The 18,512-nt window shown below is 46.6% G+C and overlaps 1 protein-coding gene and 1 non-coding gene across 2 annotated transcripts in view; both read right to left on the reverse strand.

Annotated features, from left to right (window-relative positions):
* The window catches only part of LOC126203263 (ankyrin-1-like), a 111,259-nt gene that overhangs the window by 16,186 nt on the left and 76,561 nt on the right, over positions 1-18,512 (reverse strand). Inside the window, exon 2 of the mRNA XM_049937518.1 lies at positions 4,377-4,953. Coding sequence (XP_049793475.1) covers positions 4,377-4,942 — 566 coding nt within the window. The 5' untranslated portion in view covers positions 4,943-4,953. The remainder of the gene's footprint in view (positions 1-4,376; positions 4,954-18,512) is intronic.
* On the reverse strand, positions 10,022-10,094 carry Trnaa-cgc (transfer RNA alanine (anticodon CGC)). The gene has a single exon. It is a non-coding gene; the product is annotated as a tRNA-Ala (tRNA).

Below are 18,512 nucleotides of genomic sequence, written 5' to 3' on the forward strand. Positions count from 1 at the left end.
TCGTCGCCCCTACAGTGCTATCTGGGGATTCTGACCCTGGTGGTCCCCTCCACGGTCGACACTCTATATGGTCTTCCACTCACGCCCGTCACTGCGGCCATGATTCAGATTCCGATGCCTCCGCACCTGCAGCAGCGACACCTGTTGCTGCCATGGACCAGGACATGGGTCCCCATCCCGACCCCACTTCTCAGAATCCGCCTCCACCACCACTAAAGAAGGAGAAGATCGCTCATATCATTGTTTACAATCCCAAAAACTACATGAAACTGAATACTGAACTGCAATGCCTTATTGCAACCCAACTGCATGCAGTATACCAGAAAGACCACGTCAAGTACCTGCTTAACACCATGGATGATTATCTCCAAGTCCTCAACTTTGTAAAGTCCAGGGCTTTGGACTACTACACTCAGGCTTCTACTGACAAAAGAACAAAAAACGTCATCAAAGACCTTCCTTGCGGAGTTACAGAGACAGATGTCAGGGTGGATTATTTCGTCTCAATTTCCTGGACCCTTTAGTCGACCAATACAACAAGAGGGACCCTGAGACCCGGAAATTTATCCCTACGTCCACCCATGTTTATTCGGAGGAAGGGCTTCGAAAGCATTTTCCAAATCAGGTATCTCCTGTGCACCAAGGTGCGTATTGAATCGTATGAAGGCTGTAAAGACCCCTCTATCTGCCGTAGCTATTAACATTCAGTCCACACCAGCAATTACTGTTCACTGCCTTTTCGTTGTGTCTAGTGTGCTGGCTTGCCTCCGTCAGGGGACTGCAGCCTCCCGGCCTCAGAAAAACCCACGTGTCCCCGCTGTTTGGGCACTTCTCAGGATCTCCACCACCTGGCTCCCTGGAAGGTTTGTCCTATATACCAGAAGGTATATACCACAAAGGAAACAAAGCATCATGCTCCACACCTATTTCCCCATCTCCAGCGTGAATTCTGCCACTGGCTCGCCAACTGGAAAACACAACAATGGGAGGACAAGATGTCTGCCTTCCTCCTCCAACATAAATCCAAATGGGCTTTTGTCTGAGTCCTGCATTGCTCCACAGTAAAGAACAACCATCCCATCCGCAGTGTTGATGGCTTAACTTATGATGCCCTCCATGTGGTAGAAACTCTGGCTGATGAATTTGAGGCCCAAACCCAGTCGCTCGTCCAGCCTCACGCCTGATAACCTACAAGATGCACACGATATTCTAGCGGCCATTGCCGCCTTAAGACAAAGACCACCTCAATCTGTCCCTCAACTTACGTCCACAGGGCAAATCCAGCGGATCCTCTAGTGGAAGCAGGGACAGTTGGCTCCAGGTTTAGATGGTATTTTAAAGGAACACCTCCATCGGCTCCCTCACAAGCCACTGGTCTTATTTACCAGTATGAAGAACTGCTGTCTCACAACTGGCGTCTTTCCCCCACAGTGGAAGTGGGCCAAAATCTTTGCCATTCCCAAGCCCACAAATGATCCCGCAGTCCCTTACTAACAATAGGCCCATTAGCCTTCTGAATTCTATGGTCAAGGTTCTCAAATCTTTGGTCCTTCATCACATTTCCCAGTCTCTGGTGGCAGCTGGGACAATCTATCCACAACAAATGGTTCAAATGGCTCTGAGCACTATAGGACTTAACATCTATGACTGAAGCGCCTAGAACCGCACGGCCACACCGGTCAGCTCCCATCCACAACAGTTTGGATTCGCTTCCCACCTGTCGGCCAAACTCTAAGTCCTTTGGATCACAGAACATGTCAGCAAGGGCTTTAACTCCACCGTGTCGACGTCAGATGTTTTCCTGTACCTGCAAAACGCATATGATAAGATCTGACAGGACAATCTTGTGTACAAAATGCTGACATAGAAGACCATCCCCGACATCTATGTGAAGATAGTGAATAATTTCCTCCATGATAAGACTTTCTCGGTTACTGAGCAAGGTCGACGCCCCAGCTTACGTCACATGTCGATGGGTACCCCTCAGGGCTCTGCGTTGTCTCCCACCCATTTTAACATTTGTGTTAATGATAGGCCAGTCCTCCCATACTGCCACCTGGCGCAATACGCCAATGATACAGCTCTCTTACCACCGGCTGCAACACAGACCAGCTTATTGGTCGCCTCCAGAGGGAGGTGGACGTGGTGTCGTGCCAACAAGATTTCCCTCAATGCCGCCAAAACTACGGCCATCTACATCACTAAATAGCGCCCCATCCTCTGCCACAACATCACTATTGCACGCGTCCAGGTCGTATGATTGCATGATACCAAATACCTAGGTGTCTGGATGGATAAGAAACTGTTCTTCCATCGCCATGCTGAATATGTAACGCAAAAGGGACTCAAGCTGATAAAAGCGTTGTACCAATGTTCACCAGCAGGAAACTGAACCTCGACACAAAGCTCTGCCTGTACCAGATGGTCATCCACCCTTCCCTCACCTATGGCTCCACTGCATCGGCTACGATTAGTGCCTCCTGGATGCAGACCCTCCAGCACCTGCAGAATAAGGTGCTTTGGTGGAGTCTGCATGCTCTTACCTTCACAAGGGTGGTTACTATCCACGAGGAAATGGGCATGGTCACTCTTAAGATGTCCATGCGAGAGAAGGCAAGGCGTCTCTATACCAAAGTAGAAGCCATATGTGACACAGTTGCTGGCTTACAAAACTTTGGCACAACGCCTCCCCGGCACTGGCACAGACACCTTGTTCCTCTCACCATCCTTGAGGACTCCGATTCCAACCATGGTTAACATTAGCCTTCTTACAGCCACTCATGCAGCGTTAGTATTGACTTGACCACTCGATGGGTGTCGATCATCATAAACCGCCGATGTTGATACCTAATGTGGTTCGTCGTTATGTTACCTCTCACCTGCACCTGAACTACCACCGTCAAAGGGTGATATCGGACTTCAAGTCCCACCGCCACACCTTCAACGTGCACTCCAGTGATGTCTTTAGAAAGGCATCACAGTCGAGTGGAACAGTTTTACCATCCACCAACATAGTAAGACCGTGGGCAACCAGTGAAGCTGTATTCCAAACTCGCAGAAAAAAAAAGCAGCCTCCAGTGGCAGACACTCACCTGAAAATGGCTGTACGGTTGCCAGCCGAACTATTGTGTCAAGAAGTCAACATGATCTGGCTGCAATTCCGAAACTTCACAGAATATTTCAATATCAGTTGTGTAATAAGTCGTATGGCGTTTGAAAATAATAATGATGCAGATCTGTGCAAACACTGGTGCATGTTCTCCTCCATAGTGAATAACTGTAGTTAATTTAACAGCATATGATAACCTTCAATTTGGTCGCTTTAGCTCTTTTTTATTCCCATTATTAATGGCTTAAGATCGTTCCGTTCGTGACATATTTTAAAGAAATATTTGAAACTGTATTTTATAATTATTCACTTATTGTCATAGCTGTCTCAATTGACGATGCAATTTGGTGTAAGCATCGTTACCTATCCTCTTGTTATTGTGAATAACTGCGTTTTTAACTTTTGTTCGGATCTATGTTTCAGTTGTTTCGATTAACTGTGCTCTCTTCAGTGTCAGTCTCGTACTTAAGGTTATGTCATTGTAACGACTATGAACGGACAGTCGACTGCCGCACTTGACAGAGGCTAAACATTACAAGTTTACCTCTGTTGTGGATCTGGCCTGTCTACACAGCTTGTGGTGTCTGTTCACCATACTTTTGCCAGGCGGTCGGAAAAACATTTTGTGACCAGTTTTTGGATTTGGTCTTTGACATTTTTCCCGACCACTTGTGTCGTGACTGCAGCACAAGTCGGTGAGGGTTTAGTATACGGCTGTTATCTATTCCTTAAGATTCTGTAGCTTTAGCGCAATTTTCTGGTCTGTTCAACTGCTGAAGACCTGAAGATGTTCACTGAACGAAGTCAGTGGTAAAACGATAAATACAGCTGAGGTGGTTGTGATTAAGCATCATCATTAGTGTCAGCTTTGGTGCTCGACATCCTCAAGGTTATGTCGTTCAGCGGCATTGGTTCAAATGGCTCTGAGCACTATGGGACTTAACTTCTTAGGTCATCAGTCCCCTAGAACTACTTAAACCTAACTAACCTAAGGACATCACACACATGCATGCCCGAGGTAGGATTCGAACCCGCGACCGTAGTGGTCACGCGCTTCCAGACTTTAGCGCCTAGAACCGCTCGGTCACTGTTCAGTGGCATTATGGCAGACCCTAGGTAATAGCGACTTGTACACATACAATTTGACAGCACAGATACATGTAAGGGAACTCAATGGCAAACATCATACAGTAGTTGCGGATGTACACACGCACGCACACATACATACAAATGGCAAACATCGACGAATGGCTGCTAACGCGCTTACCTGGTTTCTGCTGGTAGCTCTGAGAGCAGCCGACTGACATGGACCACGTCTTCTGGCTGGGAGCGGACTGCGTCAGCCCAGCCCTGCGTCGCCATCACTGGAACCAGGTGGGCCTTCATGAAGTTTACGGCGGCCTTTGTGAGGCTGGCCCCGGAGTGCCTGACTGCGAGAACGGCTGTGGTCGCCACATTCTCGACTGACAGCTGCGCGGCCACCTGGCGCTCGCAGTGAGCCTTCAGCACCAGCAAGCCGTACTTTTCTGCGGCTACCAGCAGCTGGGCGGCCATGCCGGGCAGCTGAGGGGCCTGGAGGGTGTAGAGGTAGGCGACCAGCTGGCGCAGCACCGCGCCCTCCACGTCTGGAATCGTGACCAGGCCGCTGCTGGCCTCCAGCGTCTCGTGCCGGAACATCGCGGCGAACACGGGACTCCTATCGGCCAGTACGGCCCTGTGCACCACGAGACGGGTGTCGCCCGCCGCCAGAATCACCACGGCTCCGTCCCCCGCGTCTAGGAGGGCGCCCAGGTTCACAGCTGTGGTCTCCTTAAATTCCTGAGTGGACTCCATTCCCGATGATTCTGAAACACCGCGTCACTAAGCAGTCCTTTGTCTTTAGACAGTATCCTCTACAATTGTCTTATTTACTGGCAGATCTGTATCTATGACAGCTCTAAATGTTATCAGTTGTACGTCAATAGCAGCAATGTAGTTTCCTTGCTGTGTCAGAAGGATGCCATAGGTGAACAGCTGCAAATAATTAATAATACCATGTAAGTCAGTCCCTATTTGTTTCAGCACATATCATTCTCAGGACAAACTCAAAAAGCGAAGGAGACTTCGTTTCCTTAATATCTTTCTACAGTTATTTCCTTGAGATGTCAGTGAAATGGGCATCTGGCATAATATTAACAAGGCCAGAATGCTCTACGATAGTACATTATTCTGTGAGCCATGTTCCTGACTTCTCCAGTTGCTTAAGGAAACAAGGATGTTTTGAGAATGGAATCTGCAATATTCTGCTCTTACAAAGATGGTTTGAAAAGTTCTCGGAACGGAATAGAAAAAAAGGACTTACATCACTGAAACATTTTTTATTTTTTTATTTTTTGATGTAGTCTCCTTGTAGATTAATGCACTTGGTCCAACGGTGTTCCAGTTCCTTGATCCCAACTCGAAAATGAGTTTCCTCCAGGCCTGCAAAATAGTTGTTAACTCCGGCTACCAGGTCTTCATTTGAAGTGAGTCTTCGTCCACCAAGAAAAATTGTTTTGGGAACAGGTGGAAGTCTGACTGTGCCATGCAAGGTGAATAAGGTGGGTGTGGCAACAATTCATACCTCAGTTCGTGTAATTTTGCTATGCCGGCGGCACATGTCTGCTGGCGCGCGTCAAGAGTCACGGCACCCATCTTACAGATCGTTTTTTCATTTCTAATTCTTCAGTTAAGCAAGCGTTAGAAATTTCATGCACTTTCAATAGGTGATCCTCCATGACCATTTTGTGCACTTTTGCAATGATTTCTGGAGTAGTGACACATCTTGGCCGACCACTTTCCGAACCATCATCTAGGCTCTCCGGACCAAATTTAAATTCATTTGTTCACTTGGCAACAGTTAAATATGAAGAAGCAGAGTCCCCCAGTGTATTCTGGAAATCGGCATCAACGTCCTTTGCTTTCATACCTTTCTTTACGAAGTACTTAATCACTGCTCGAATTTCGATTTTTTCCATCTTCGAAAATCACTACGCGGGAACAACAACAGAGCCACGTCACCGCCACAGCTCTCTTCCAAGAGCCCTGACGTGGCACGTGTTCACAGGCAACAGTCCAATGAACATCACATGAACAACTCGTTACGCTGGTGCTGACGTCTCGTGGTGATTCCGAGAAGTTTTCAAACCACCCTCGTAAAAGTTAGTCTTTCATGTTGTCATGAAGGTGTTAGTTAACACAGAGAATCAACCATAACCTACCAAAGACTGTGGTGCCTTTCCACCAAGCAAAACCTCCATGGAACAGGGGTAACCAGACTGCAACTCATTCTCAACATTCGTCACATAGTCCAACAGGACAATACGCAACCATACATAGGGCGATACATAAGGGCCAATCATAGAGAATATGCCCTTTTTGCGACTTATATATGTGTTATGGTCTTCTAGCTGATGTCACGCTACAACAGGTTTGGTAGTGGTACTGATAGGCGAGTACATAATTCATATTAATATAAGTTCTCAATTAGAAGCTCTGGTTCTCTTTCTCATACTCACTATCTAGAGTATCTACATTAGACGGTCAGGGTTAAATCACCTTCAGTTTATTACAGTTGTCTTCTATCAACCAACCGCAGTCATTGAGGGATTCATTTTAGAAGAGGAATCTGATCTACCTCTGCAACACCCAAGAAACCAAGCCCAGGAGTAAACAATTTTCCTCCAAACTTCTTAAAGTGGGAGGAATGGAAATCAAAGTCAAGTTATACACTGTGCTGTGTAACGCATCTGCATGGGGAAGTTACCAACAGATTTTGAGGTGAATCTCTTAAAGAACTGATAGGCTCCATCGTTTCAAAGAGTTGACCCCATGTTCTCAAAAAATCAGTTTGGTTTTGGAAGAAGCCAAATAATCTTAGAAGGAATATTGGCCTTAAAAGTAATTATAGAGAAATGTAAGCAAAGGAATTTAACAACATACATGAATGGTGACAAAGTTTGACAAACCAGTGTTCGAGTACATGTATGTAATGAGCTTCTGTATCACTCTGACTAATTTAGGAAGCAATATCACAGGAAGTGAAAGAATCAAAGAAGAAATACGAAGAATAACTCCCCAATAAAAAGAAGATATTAACATCTCAAGTGGTTGATTTGGGGGAGGGGATGAAGTAGCGATCGGTCCCATCTGATTAGGAAAGGATGGGGAAGGAAGTTGGTCGTGCCCTTTCAAAGGAACCATCCCAGCATTTGCCTGAAGCGATTTAGGGAAAACACAGAAAATCAGGATGGCCAGACGCTGGTTTGGACCGTCGTCCTCCCGAATGTGAGTCCAGTGTGCTAACATCTGCGTCCCCACGCTCGGTAAAGCTTAATGTAAGGACCAATAAATCGGGAAAAGCCTCCCAAAAGCATATGTTTGGAGTGTGACGGTGTATGGCTGTAAGAACTTGACTCTGGAGACAGAGGAAAGAAAAATACTGAACTTCATTGGGGTGTTGTGTTACAGGTGCATACTGGAATTCAGAAACGACTCTTTGGATGAAAAATGGCAATCTTTTAAAGAGTGAGGACAAGAGGAGTTTATAGAATTCCGTTGTAAACTATTTTGAGGGACATCTATTGAGATGTGAGGAGTTCCTAAACGCAGCAACAGACAATAAATCTCAGTTGTAGCGTACCGAGCGTATATGGGCGGTGTATTGAGTCAGCGCTGGCGGTAGGTGAGTGCCGGATGTTGTCAGTGTAATAACTGAACAAGGTCGACGCAGTTTCGCGAGACAGGTTCGTTTGTTGAAACAGCGAACTTAGTAGTACTGCACAGATTAGTGCAGCAAGGGTAAGCCAGATATCCACACTGGCAGCAGCAATGGCATTTTAGACTACGATAAGTTGGTGTCGTATAAGCACATCAGACGCGTTGCTGCTGGCTATAGGCACGGGACATTTTGTAACAAATTTGTTCTCAATGTTGCAGCCCCACCGGGTTTACTGGGCTGTGTCACACGAGATCACGATACGAACCTGCTAATGGAAGTCACCGGTTCGAGGCCATGGCAGGGCAACAGTTGTAAGCACTATCTCTCCCACCCCCCACCCCCCCAATAGTGCCAGACCAACACCACAGCCACTGCTCCCTGCATTGTGGGTGCCATAATTTGGTGTCAGAATTTGCATCAGCATCTTCAACCGACATGGAGTCTGAATCACGAGCTACTGTTATCAACGAGGTGCAGTTAGCGAAGAACTGATTGGTTTGTGAGACCTGAGTTTCTCCTGGCGTATACAACTTTCAAATAACTTCCGGGAATTCAGCCAGGTAACACTTTCAGCAACCGCGGTTGCTGAACGTGTTACCTGGCTGAATTCCCGGAAGTTATTTGAATGATTGGTTTGTGTTTTGGAGAGTGTAATAGACATGGACATGAGGCGTGACTGTCATCGTAATATAAAGGCTACCTTGTTTAGGCCAGAGGAGCCGACTGACTTATCTGAGTTTGGGGGTAACTGTAGAGAGCAGTATTTGGCGTCTGTACGGTGCACACAACTTGACTTACCTGCGCATACTGCGCAATGCTTGTAGTCTGTGCCTCTACTCCGTTGTTCATGTCGTTAATGGTGTCATATTGCAAGGCACTGTAGACAGTCTAGGTGGCTCATGATACAACGTAAAGATTGAGTCTGTGATCACTTTATTGGAGTTGCGACTTCTTGTTGTACTAGTGTACGAGATGAGAGTACTAATATTGTTACGAAAGGTTTCACAGCTAACAGCTGATAACAAGCAGCTACATGGGCCGATGACAGCCAGGGACGAACAGTTAGCATTGCTTCAGGTACCACAGTATGAGGTGGATCCAACTATGCGGGAATTCCCTATTCTGGAAAATCATCTGAGGATATGCTGTTGTTCGTAGAGGAACTGAAAACCTCGGCGGAGATGGGTGGTTGGACTGCAACTAGAGTGAGAAGCAAAGAGGTACGTGAGGTGTACAGAAGCATTAAATAATGTAGCAAGCTTCCAGCAGTTGGAGAAAGGGCTTTTGCAAAGCCACAAAAGAACAGAATAGTGCACGGTATTTTCGGGACCAGTTGAGCGCTATCGTGAAGAGTCATGGGGAAACTGCGGAGGATTTTGCTGATAGGACACGTATGACTTGAGGCAGAGTAATGAAGCACGCACAGTTTTGTTGCAAGAAGATGGGCAGATGATAGTCGAAATTGATACATCAAGAGGTTTATGACATATACATGTTGTATTTTCTGCAAACACTGTTCCAGGGGCCGGCCGGAGTGGCCGAGCGGTTCTAGGCGCTAGAGTCTGGAACCGCATGACCGCTACGGTCGCAGGTTCGAATCCTGCCTCGGGCATGGGTGTGTGTGATGTCCTTAGGTTAGTTAGGTTTAAGTAGTTCTAAGTTCTAGGGGACTGATGACCACAGCAGTTAAGTCCCATAGTGCTCAGAGCCCTTTGAGCCATTTTGAACTGTTACAGGTGTAGACAGAAGTGGAATTTACAGAGGCAGTTCCCCCAATCACAGGGAAGCAGAGGATATGGAAGGTATCAGTAGTCGAATTTTGGTCATGGACGAAGTGGTTGATGAGGAGGTGGTAAGCGGCCGTTAAATGCAGGGGGGAACCCAAAGTCCAGCTAAATGCATTCCTGTTCAAATTAAATGCAACAAATACGTATGCAGAGATGGAGTGTGGAGTAATGGGTGTTGTGAAAAATGGGAAGTACTTTTGTTTAACACTGGGCAGCAGATGTGGTGGTTAGTGTTTAACGTCCCGTCGACAACGAGGTCATTAGAGACGGAGCGCAAGCTCGGGTTAGGGAAGGATTGGGAAGGAAATCGGCCGTGCCCTTTCAAAGGAACGATCCCGGCATTTGCCTGACACGATTTAGGGAAATCACGGAAAACCTAAATCAGGATGGCCGGAGACGGGATTGAACCGTCGTCCTCCCGAATGCGAGTCCAGTGTGCTAACCACTGCACCACCTCGCTCGGTGGGCAGCAGATGTCGGTTGCCTCTAGAGGCTACAGACTTAGTGAATCAGAGGCAATCGAACCCACAGCCCTATGCGATTCGCGGGGTCAGCGATAACGATTTAAGACGGCTGGGTTCAGCAGACGTAAATTCTCATACAGGGGCTACTCGATTTAAAAAGTATGTAGAGACAGTGCTACACCTAAGAAAGGGCTACAGCCTGATCCTGAGATTTGACTTTTTTCGACCGACGTTGTGCTAAAACTGATCTTAGGCAATGTGTACTAGAATGACATTTACATCTACATCGGTACTCCGCTATCCACTGTGCAATGCGTGGCGGAGGGTACCTTGTACCACTACTAGTCATGTCCTTTCCTGTTGCCCTCGCAAATAGGAGGAGGGAAAAACGACAGTCTATATGCCTCCGTTCAAATGGTTCAAACGGCTCTGAGCACTATGGGACTTAACTTCCGAGATAATCAGTCCCCTAGAACCTAGAACTACTTAAACCTAAGTAACCTAAGGACATCACACACATCCCTACCCGAGGCAGGATTCGAACCTGCGCCTAGAGCCACTCGGCCACACCGGCCGGCTATATATCTCCGTATGAGCCCTTATTTCTCATATCTTACGTTCGTGTTCTTTTCGCGCAAAGTGTGTTGGAGGTAGTAGAATCGTTCTACAGTCAGCTTCAAATGCCGGTTCTGTAAATGTTCTCAATAGTTGACCTCGAAAAGAATGTTGCCTTCCCTCCAGATATTCCCGCTGAATTCCCGAAGCATTTCCCTAACGCATTCTTTCGAAGTTACCAATAACAAATCTAACAGCACGCCTCTGAATCGCTTCGATGTCTTTCTTTAATCCGACGTCACACAGATCCCAAACACTCGAGCCGTACTCAAGAATAGTTCGCATTAGCGCCCTATATGCCGTCTCCTTCACGGATGAACCGTACTTTCGAAGAATTCTCCCCATAAACCAAAGTCGACCATTTGCCTCCTCTCCCACAACCCACACGTGCTCGTTCTATTTGATTTCGATTTGAAAGGTTATGCTCACTTATTTAAAGGATGTGACTGTGTCAAGCAACTGTGTCGTTCTACTCATCCACATTAACTTCCATTTTTCTACATTTAAAGCTAGCTGACACTCATCATATCGACTAGAAATTTCGTTTAAGTCATCTTGTATCCTCCTACAGTCACTCAACTTTTGACTGTGCACTACGGCATCATCAGCAAACAACGTCAGATTGCTGCCCACCCTGACCGCCAAATCATTTTCGTATAGAGAGAACAACAGCGCTCCTATCACACTTGTGTGGGGCACTCCAGACGATACCTTGTCTCTGATGAACACGCGCTGTCGAGGACAACATACTGGGTTCTGTTACTTAAGAAGTCTTCGAGCCACTCACATATCTGTGAATCTATTTCATATGCTCGTACCTTCTTCAACAGCCTACAGTGGGGCATCGTGTCAAACACTTTCCGCAAATCTAGAAATATAGAATCAAATGGTTCAAATGGCTCTGAGCACTATGGGACTTAACATCTATGGTCATCAGTCCCCTAGAACTTAGAACCACTTAAACCTAACTAACCTAAGGACAGCACACAACACCCAGCCATCACGAGGCAGAGAAAATCCCTGACCCTGCCGGGAATCGAACCCGGTAACCCGGGCGTGGGAAGTGAGAACGCTACCGCATATATACACTCCTGGAAATGGAAAAAAGAACACATTGACACCGGTGTGTCAGACCCACCATACTTGCTCCGGACACTGCGAGAGGGCTCTACAAGCAATGATCACACGCACGGCACAGCGGACACACCAGGAACCGCGGTGTTGGCCGTCGAATGGCGCTAGCTGCGCAGCATTTGTGCACCGCCGCCGTCAGTGTCAGCCAGTTTGCCGTGGCATACGGAGCTCCATCGCAGTCTTTAACACTGGTAGCATGCCGCGACAGCGTGGACGTGAACCGTATGTGCAGTTGACGGACTTTGAGCGAGGGCGTATAGTGGGCATGCGGGAGGCCGGGTGGACGTACCGCCGAATTGCTCAACACGTGGGGCGTGAGGTCTCCACAGTACATCGATGTTGTCGCCAGTGGTTGGCGGAAGGTGCACGTGCCCGTCGACCTGGGACCGGACCGCAGCGACGCACGGATGCACGCCAAGACCGTAGGATCCTACGCAGTGCCGTAGGGGACCGCACCGCCACTTCCCAGCAAATTAGGGACACTGTTGCTCCTGGGGTATCGAGGACCATTCGCAACCGTCTCCATGAAGCTGGGCTACGGTCCCGCACACCGTTCGGCCGTCTTCCGCTCACGCCCCAACATCGTGCAGCCCGCCTCCAGTGGTGTCGCGACAGGCGTGAATGGAGGGACGAATGGAGACGTGTCGTCTTCAGCGATGAGAGTCGCTTCTGCCTTGGTGCCAATGATGGTCGTATGCGTGTTTGGCGCCGTGCAGGTGAGCGCCACAATCAGGACTGCATACGACTGAGGCACACAGGGCCAACACCCGGCATCATGGTGTGGGGAGCGATCTCCTACACTGGTCGTACACCACTGGTGATCGTCGAGGGGACACTGAATAGTGCACGGTACATCCAAACCGTCATCGAACCCATCGTTCTACCATTCCTAGACCGGCAAGGGAACTTGCTGTTCCAACAGGACAATGCACGTCCGCATCTATCCCGTGCCACCCAACGTGCTCTAGAAGGTGTAAGTCAACTACCCTGGCCAGCAAGATCTCCGGATCTGTCCCCCATTGAGAATGTTTGGGACTGGATGAAGCGTCGTCTCACGCGGTCTGCACGTCCAGCACGAACGCTGGTCCAACTGATGCGCCAGGTGGAAATGGCATGGCAAGCCGTTCCACAGGACTACATCCAGCATCTCTACGATCGTCTCCATGGGAGAATAGCAGCCTGCATTGCTGCGAAAGGTGGATATACACTGTACTAGTGCCGACATTGTGCATGCTCTGTTGCCTGTGTCTATGTGCCTGTGGTTCTGTCAGTGTGATCATGTGATGTATCTGACCCCAGGAATGTGTCAATAAAGTTTCCCCTTCCTGGGACAATGAATTCACGGTGTTCTTATTTCAATTGCCAGGAGTGTAGAATCCGCCTGTTGCTCTTCATCCATAGTTCGCCGTATGTCATGTGAGATAAGGGCAGGCTGTGCTTCGCATGAGCGATGCTTTCTAAAACCGTGTTGGTTCGTGGACATACGCTTCTCGATCTCAAGAAAATTTATTATATTCGAACTGAGAATATGTTAAAGAGATCTGCGGCAAACCGGTGTTTGGGATATTGGTTGTAACTCTGCAGGTTCGTTCTTTTGCCCTTCTTGTATACAGGAGTCACCTGATCGTTTCCCCAGCGGCTTGGACCCTTGTACCAGGTGAGAGATTTTTAATAAATGCAAGTTAGGTAAGGCGCCAATGCCGTGAAGTACTCTTCGGAAAACGGGATTGGGATTCCATTCGGTCCTGATGACTTATTTGTTTTCATCTCTCTCTGTTGTTTGTCTACGCCAGGAATGCTTATTACTATGTCGCCTGTTCAATGTTCAAAGGACAGCACGTCTGTACAATTATCCTGCGTGAACGATTTCTTGAACGTGAAATTTAAAACTTCGGCTTTCGTTTTGTTATATTCAAGTACCACATCAAACAGGTCGACAGGTAAATGGAAATGAGCGTTTGGCATCATTGGTCGGAAGGCCCCTTACGGGGCAGGTCCGGCCGCCTTGCTGCAGGTCTTATTACATTCGACGTCACATTGGGCGACCTGCGCGCCGGATGGCGATGAAATAATGATGAAGACAACACAACACCTAGTACCTGAGCGGAGAAAATCCCCGGCCCAGCCGGGAATCGAACCCGGGCCCGTAGGACGGTTATCCGTCACGCTGACCACACAGCTTTCGGAGCGTACGGTCGACAGGTGATTGAATGAAAGCTTTAAACTCTCTTAGTGATTTCATGTAGGCCCAGAATTTTCTCGGCTTGTCTGCCAGATCTTTTGCTGAGGCATGACGGTGGTAGTAGCTGTATGGTTCACGCATAGATCACAGACGCATGAGTCTCCACTAACCTTTGCTTGTTGTCATTTGCGGATTCTCTTCCGAACCAAGAGCACAACAGCCTCTGCATCCTGGGAATTTTCTTAATCTCGTTATTAAACCATGGTGGGCCTTTTCCATCCTTAATCGATATAATAGCACTCCGTCTTCAGGCCACGAGTGGCCTACCGTGACCATCCGACCGCCGTGTCATCCTCAGTGGAGGATGGGGATAGGAGGGGCGAGGGGTCAGCACACCGCTCTCCCGGTCATTATGATGGTATTCTTGACCGAAGCCGCTACTATTCGGTCGAGTAGCTCCTCAATTGGCATCACGAGGCTGAGTGCACCCCGAAAACTGGCAACAGCGCATGGCGGCCTGGATGGTCACCCATCCAAGTGCCGATCACGCCCGACAGCGCTTAACTGCGGTTATCTCGCGGGAACCGGAGTATCCACTGCGGCAATCTACATAATAAGCATCACATAATTTTCCAGACCGTGATTTACAAACTGCTTAAACTTTGGATGTAACTCCTATATGTCTATTGTACTAGAACTAAGTGAAGTCGTTTCACTGTCTAGGCGAGATGCTAATAATTGCTTATCTGTTCTTTGTAGAGTACACTCTCCTATCCTTTTAACTGATTTATTAATTTTCGAATGCTTAATTGCTGTAATGACATCATCCCGGTTTCTATACTGATGCTGTCGATAAGGTGTAGCCTGTTTGTAGTTACATCGTCTAAGACATTTCCATTGCATGTGGGCTACAAACCACAGTCCGCCTCATGCGGAAAGGCGGCCCTATTTTCAGCCGTTCTGTGCATCCCCCACCATTCATCGAAAAAGTTCAAAGAAGGGCAGCTAGTTATGTACTGTCGCGATATAGGGGAGAGACTGCCAGGGATATCATAGGCTAATTCGGATGGCAATCACCAAAACACGGGTGTTTCTCGTTGTGGCAGGATCTTCTCTTGAATTTTCAGTGCCCTACTTTCTCTACAGAGTGTGAAAATACTTTGTTGACGCCTACCTGCAAAGGGAGTAATGATCATCATAATAAAATAAGCGAAATTAGACCTCGCACGGAAAGATTAAAGTGTTCATGTATCAAGGGCGCTGTTCGAGAGTGGAACGGTACAGAAATACGAGGGCCGTTCAGAAAGTAACCTCCGGTTGATTTAAAAAAATACACCAAGTTAAATAAAAATATTTTAATATATACATCTTACAACTACATCTTTGCACTATTTTTCTACATAGTCTCCATAGCGATTGAGGCACTTATCGTATCTCTTCACAAGCTTTGAAATTCCTTCTGCATAAAAATCACCCGCTTGTGCCTGGAGCCAGCCTGTGACCGCATCTTTGAGCTCTTCGTCGTCATCAAACCGCTGTGACCCGAGCCATTTCTTCAAATGCATGAAGAGGTGATAATCACTTGGCGCCAGGTCTGGGCTGTAAGGTGGATGGTTGATAACGTCCCTTTTGAAGGACTCAAGAAGGGCCGTTGTTCTGCGAGCAGAGTGAGGACGGGCGTTATCGTGCAAAAAAACGATACCGGAAGTCAGCATACCACGGTGTTTGTTCTGTATAGCCCGTCGTAACTTTTTTATTGTTTCACAGTACACGTCTTGATTAATGGTCGTACCACGTTCCATGAATTCAACCAACAACACCCCTTTGGCATCCCAAAACACCGTTGCCATCAGTTTTCTGGCAGAAAAATCTTGCGAGGCTTTTCTTGGTTTGGTAGGCGAATTTGAATGTGCCCACATCTTTGATTGTTCTTTTGTCTCAGGGTTCACGTACTTAATCCAGGTTTCGTCACCGGTCACGATTCTGTTTAACAATGGTTCTCCTTCGTCCTCATAACGTGACAGAAAGTCTAATGCAGACGCCATTCTTTGAGTTTTGTGGTGGTCGGTAAGAATTTTGGGCACCCATCGTGCACAGAACTTACGGTAACCCAATCTTGCTGTCACTATCTCGTACAAGAGAGTCTTAGAAATCTGTGGAAAACCAGTAGACAACTCCGACATTGAGAAACGTCGATTTTCACGAACTCTTGCATCAACTGTCTGAACGAGTTCGTCAGTCACCAATGATGGTCTACCACTCCTCTCTTCATCATGAACGTTTTCTCGTCCACTTTTAAATAAACGTCCCCATTCACGGACAACTCCTTCACTCATAACTCTTGGTCCGTACACGGCACAAAGCTCACGATGAATAGCTGCTGCAGAATATCCTTTGGCTGTAAAAAACCTTATGACAGCACGCACTTCACATTTGGCGGGGTTTTCTATTGCAGCACACATTTCAAACTGCCATAAAAAACTAGCGCAGGTACGACGTTCACTCGACCACGGCTTGATGCCGACTGACCTGTTGAGTGCGTGAACGCACAGATGGCGTCGCTACTCCCACCACAACCCGCACTGTGACCAATCGGAGGTTACTTTCTGAACCGCCCTCGTAGCTTGAAGGTGGTTCGATGAACCCTCCACCAGGCACTTAATTGTAAATTGCATAGTAAGCAAATAATTCCTTGCAAGCAGTCGAGATGTTTTATAACCTTTTCAAATGTGAATATGAAAGTGAGACTTATATTTTTGAAGACTCAAAAACGAACGGCAGAAAACTCGCCTGCAACACAAATAGATGGTTTTGACAATGGTATTTTAAAGCACTCCGTGTTTGAAATGTGTATAAGAAGGGAATACTCGCCATCACAAAAACTCGTTGCAATTATGCCTGAGCAAACTGGCTTCACAGGTAACGCTTCGTCAATGCAAAGAATTTTAAAAGACGTTTGTTTCAAATCTGTTAAGAAGAGAGTTTTTAACTGAAATAAGTGACACAGAAACAACACGAACCACGTCCCTCATAAAGATGCACCATACAAGAGGAGGAGGTAGTTCTACAGTGTATTACCTTGATGAAATATAAGTGAACCATTCCATGAACGCGTGCAAGGTTTTCGGATACTTCTTCTGCAAACTTGTATTTAGGTGTAAGAGAAACAGTAGTAACTACCAGTCGCAAATGAACGCTGTCACTTTCAGGAAGTGGTTCACTGAACGATTGTTGCCGTACATTGCTTCGAAGTCGATCATTGTAATTACCTTGTCAGTTGTCATTCCGTTGTTACACAAAAAAGATCAACTACGAGTACCAGAAAATGGGATATTGTGCTCTGGCTGAAAAATAAAAATATCCCGGACAATATAAGCCAGACTCGTGTGCTGAACTCGCGCAGCCCGTTAATTTATAAGAGTCACGCGACGGAAGGTACAAACTGACTTTCATGCGTGTGAATGCGGCCACACAGTGCGTTTACCCACATATCACTACCAGTATAATCCGATAGAATTAATTTGTCGACAGGTTTCAAGCTATGTGCGAAGAAAAAAACAAAACATTCAAGATAACAGACACTGAAACGTTTTTGCACGAAGCAATAGACAGTACGCCCCTTCAGTGTGGGCACAATGTGTGTGGCACGATGAAAAGTTTCAGAAATAAGACTGACAGGGAGGCCAATATGGATAAACCCCTTGCAATTTTCATTCTAAATTTACAGTCAGATTATGCAGACATGGGCAAATGGTACTACGATGTAGACATTGAAACAAAGCAAAGCAATAATCATTCTTGGTTTTGAAGACTCATGATTTAAAAATGTTTTTGTCAACCTATCATTTGCATACATAGTACATGAGAACTTCCTAGCTTTTATTGGTTAGGAATATGTAGCCTTTGAAGTATTCAGACAATAATGGTCAACAAATTGCCCAAGGAGAAGTTAAGCTTTACCCAGCGTGTTGTATGCTCTAATTACTCGCGAGAATCCGGCCGGATAAATTCGTCAAAAACTCCAGTCATTCGACATGTAAAGTCCTGTTATTTTCAAGGCACGGTTTAGAAAATGCCTTAAAATAAAAGGGAAAGTCATCTGTCAAGGTATCTGCGGTTTTCGACGTTATCGGCCAGCATTACGTCGGCTTATTTACAGAAGATAGTTAATTGTTTGCTTCTTCAGTGGATTATAAATGCGTTCTTCCACTATAATATCGAACATACTGACTGCTTTTACGATAGTCTTTTGCACTAAACTTTGCTACCAGTAACTCCTTTATACACATAGTGATTTACATTGAACTACATTGAAACACACCCACCTACGCGCATTATACACAGCTAAAAAAACTGTATGCAGTAGAAGCAGTTATCAAACAAATATAATTATTTCGGTTTGAGTTTGAAGTTTATTTTGTAGTGTATTACATTTTACTTGTATTATTGTCCAAATCGCAATAAATAGTAATTATTGGAACCA

The sequence above is a fragment of the Schistocerca nitens genome, chromosome 9 (genome assembly GCF_023898315.1).
Source record: "Schistocerca nitens isolate TAMUIC-IGC-003100 chromosome 9, iqSchNite1.1, whole genome shotgun sequence".
Lineage (NCBI taxonomy): Eukaryota > Metazoa > Arthropoda > Insecta > Orthoptera > Acrididae > Schistocerca > Schistocerca nitens.